General features: G+C 50.2%; 1 protein-coding gene across 1 annotated transcript; it reads left to right on the top strand.

The window, feature by feature from the left end:
• The first annotated feature begins 1,183 nt into the window (after positions 1-1,183).
• On the top strand, positions 1,184-2,430 carry bhlhe22 (basic helix-loop-helix family, member e22). Its single transcript, XM_054765218.1, has one exon. The coding sequence runs from the start codon at positions 1,329-1,331 to the stop codon at positions 2,133-2,135; it is 807 nt and encodes a 268-aa protein (XP_054621193.1). The 5' UTR covers positions 1,184-1,328; the 3' UTR covers positions 2,136-2,430.
• Positions 2,431-2,692: the final 262 nt, after the last annotated feature.

Raw genomic sequence — 2,692 nt, 5'->3', positions numbered from 1 at the left:
GTTCTGCTAATCTATATTCAAGTTGACTAGCTGTCCTCCTTCCTCCTCATTACCAAAGTGCTGACAGACCGCGGCTGTAATGGCCGTCCAAGGCCACGCGTCCCGGCCCATCTTGTCTCATTAGGCCGACCTGATTGGCCATGAAGGTGTTCCCTGGACGTCGAAAGGGATGAGAGCAATTCCTCTGCTGCTCGTCACATAGGAACTCTCTTACGGTATTTTTGACCCCCCTCCCCTCAGTGCAGCCTACACCCCGAGGAAGGAGCAGGATGAAAGCTATTAGTGATCAATAAAGTTGTATTTGTCAAGCCTCTGCTCAGCCTTACTGAGCACAACACGAGTAAACACCTCAACGCATGAAAAGAGGAAATGTATAGAAATATTGTGGCAAACGAGCCATGAACGTGGATACATGTCCTTTTTGATTACAACTGGACGTGTGAGGACGTCTTGCCCTTGCTAGTTGTTTTTTTAGCAGACGTTTATTTCAACGGAGGAAGGTGTTTCACTGGAAACGCGAGTTAATTGAGGGATTTTGCTGACAAAAACTTCAATTATTTACATCAAATTGGAACTTTTAATAGAAATTTAAGTATTTTTAGTGAATCTACACCTTTCTGGGACGTTCCTACACTGGCAGATGTTTTGTTGAATCTTTTTGATAGATGGCAACTATTGAGAACGTCGTTGTTGCTGTAGTAGCTTGTACAGTCCGGTAGATGGCAGTCTAAGCACATGTATGTCAGGAAGTCGTCTTGTCCTGACAATAAAATCGTAAAATAACAGCAAATGGAAGCAAACTGAAAGGAAAATAAATCAAATAAATTAACAATCATGATATTATGATACTCTATAAACAATATTTGCTTTTTGTAGTCTGGCACAGCTTTCCAGCTTTGCAATATCACAATCCTTTCAGTAAGAGAAACACAATGGAAGCTAACAGGAAGATGAAGACACACCAAAAAAGTGTTAGTCATGTTTTAAATGGCGTTAATTAAAAGGTTAACGTGACTGGGGGTGGGGGTGAGGGGGTCCCAGTTGACAAATCATTTTTAATAACCGCCTGCAGATAATAACGAATGAACGAGGGAGAGAGAGAAAGGAGTGAGAGAGAGAGGAGTGAAGGAGAGAAGGAGAGACAGAGTCTCCTCCTCTTCCTCAGCATCCCAGCTGACAAGTGGAGCAAAGCTTCAGTGACACAATCAAACTAGCAAAGAGACAGACACACGTAGTGAGACACACAGGGAGACATATAGTGAGACACATAGCGTGTGAGACATAGGGAGACACCGGGAGACGTGTCAAGAGTTTCCAGAGTTGGCGACATGGACCGGAGGATGAACTTGAGCGGCGGCGCTGCAGACATTTTCCACAAAACTCTGAGCGCCGTGTCCAGCAAAAAGATGGACCCCTTCAGAACCGGCATCGAGCTGCCACCCCGAGAACACCAGTCGCCGATCGGCTGCTTCGACCAGGGGGACCCGGACCCCATTCAGCCCGGAGGACTGGCAGGGGTCCGAGGGGGAGCCCTGGGCTTGCCCACCGGGTCTTTGTGCGTCAAGTACGGGGAGAGCGCCAACCGGACGTCGGCGGCGGCGGAGAGCAGCGGCGGGGAGCAGAGCCCCGACGATGACAGCGACGGCCGCTGCGACATGGTCCTCCTGGCCGACGCTCGGACCGGGGTCCCGGGCAAAGCGGAGGGCGGCAAGAAGACCAAAGAGCAGAAGATGCTGCGGCTCAACATCAACGCCCGGGAGCGGCGGAGAATGCACGACCTGAACGACGCCCTGGACGAGCTCCGGGGGGTCATCCCGTACGCGCACAGCCCCTCCGTGCGTAAACTCTCCAAAATTGCCACCTTGCTTCTGGCCAAGAACTACATCCTCATGCAGGCGCAGGCCCTGGAGGAGATGCGGCGGCTGGTGGCCTACCTCAACCAGGGCCAGGCCATCTCCGCCGCGTCCATACCGGCCACCACTGCCCTCGCTGCCCCCCCCGGCCTCGGCGCCTACGAGCAGCCGCCCGGATACCCCTTCCCTGCCGGGGTGGCGTCGTCCTCCTGCCCTGACAAATGTGCCCTGTTCAACAACGCCACCTCCAGCCTGTGCAAGCAGTGCACTGACAAGCCTTAACCCTGCATGGACACAATAGACACTTTATGTGCAGGGGGAGGGTGGGGACAGGAGACCAAGTCCAAGTCCAAGTCAGTCAAGGTTAGAGACTTCCTACTGATGAATACTTTTGTAATGTTGCCATGCTTTTGTTAAGACAGTACTTGATTGTGTACATAAGTCATCCTTCAAGTGCTGGTGTGAATGCAAAAGTGAAGACAAGTTTTGTCTCTCAACTCTTTTTGGACATTTTTTGCTGACCTGACAACTTCCTTCCCCACTTTTAAAAGGGGGGGGGGGGGGGGGGATCCAACCCCTCTCTGCTGCTCCCCTTTTTTCTTTCTGGTTGCGGGCCTGCTGATCACTAAGTTCTAAGTAGAACACGAGGAATGTCACCAATAAGGACGAGTGCTTTTATTTATTCTATTTAACAACATTCCCACAGATTTTCATCAGGTCTTTTGTGTCTTCTGTCATGGTTCTTTTGGATTTGTGGCTTGCATTGCACACGGTGGTCTTATATTGGATTTTTCGTTGATTGAATTGTTTGCTGTCTGTTATTCCAAACCACATGAGAT

Source organism: Dunckerocampus dactyliophorus, chromosome 21 (genome assembly GCF_027744805.1).
Source record: "Dunckerocampus dactyliophorus isolate RoL2022-P2 chromosome 21, RoL_Ddac_1.1, whole genome shotgun sequence".
Classification (NCBI taxonomy): domain Eukaryota; kingdom Metazoa; phylum Chordata; class Actinopteri; order Syngnathiformes; family Syngnathidae; genus Dunckerocampus; species Dunckerocampus dactyliophorus.
This window is presented reverse-complemented; position numbering and strand designations above follow the sequence as displayed.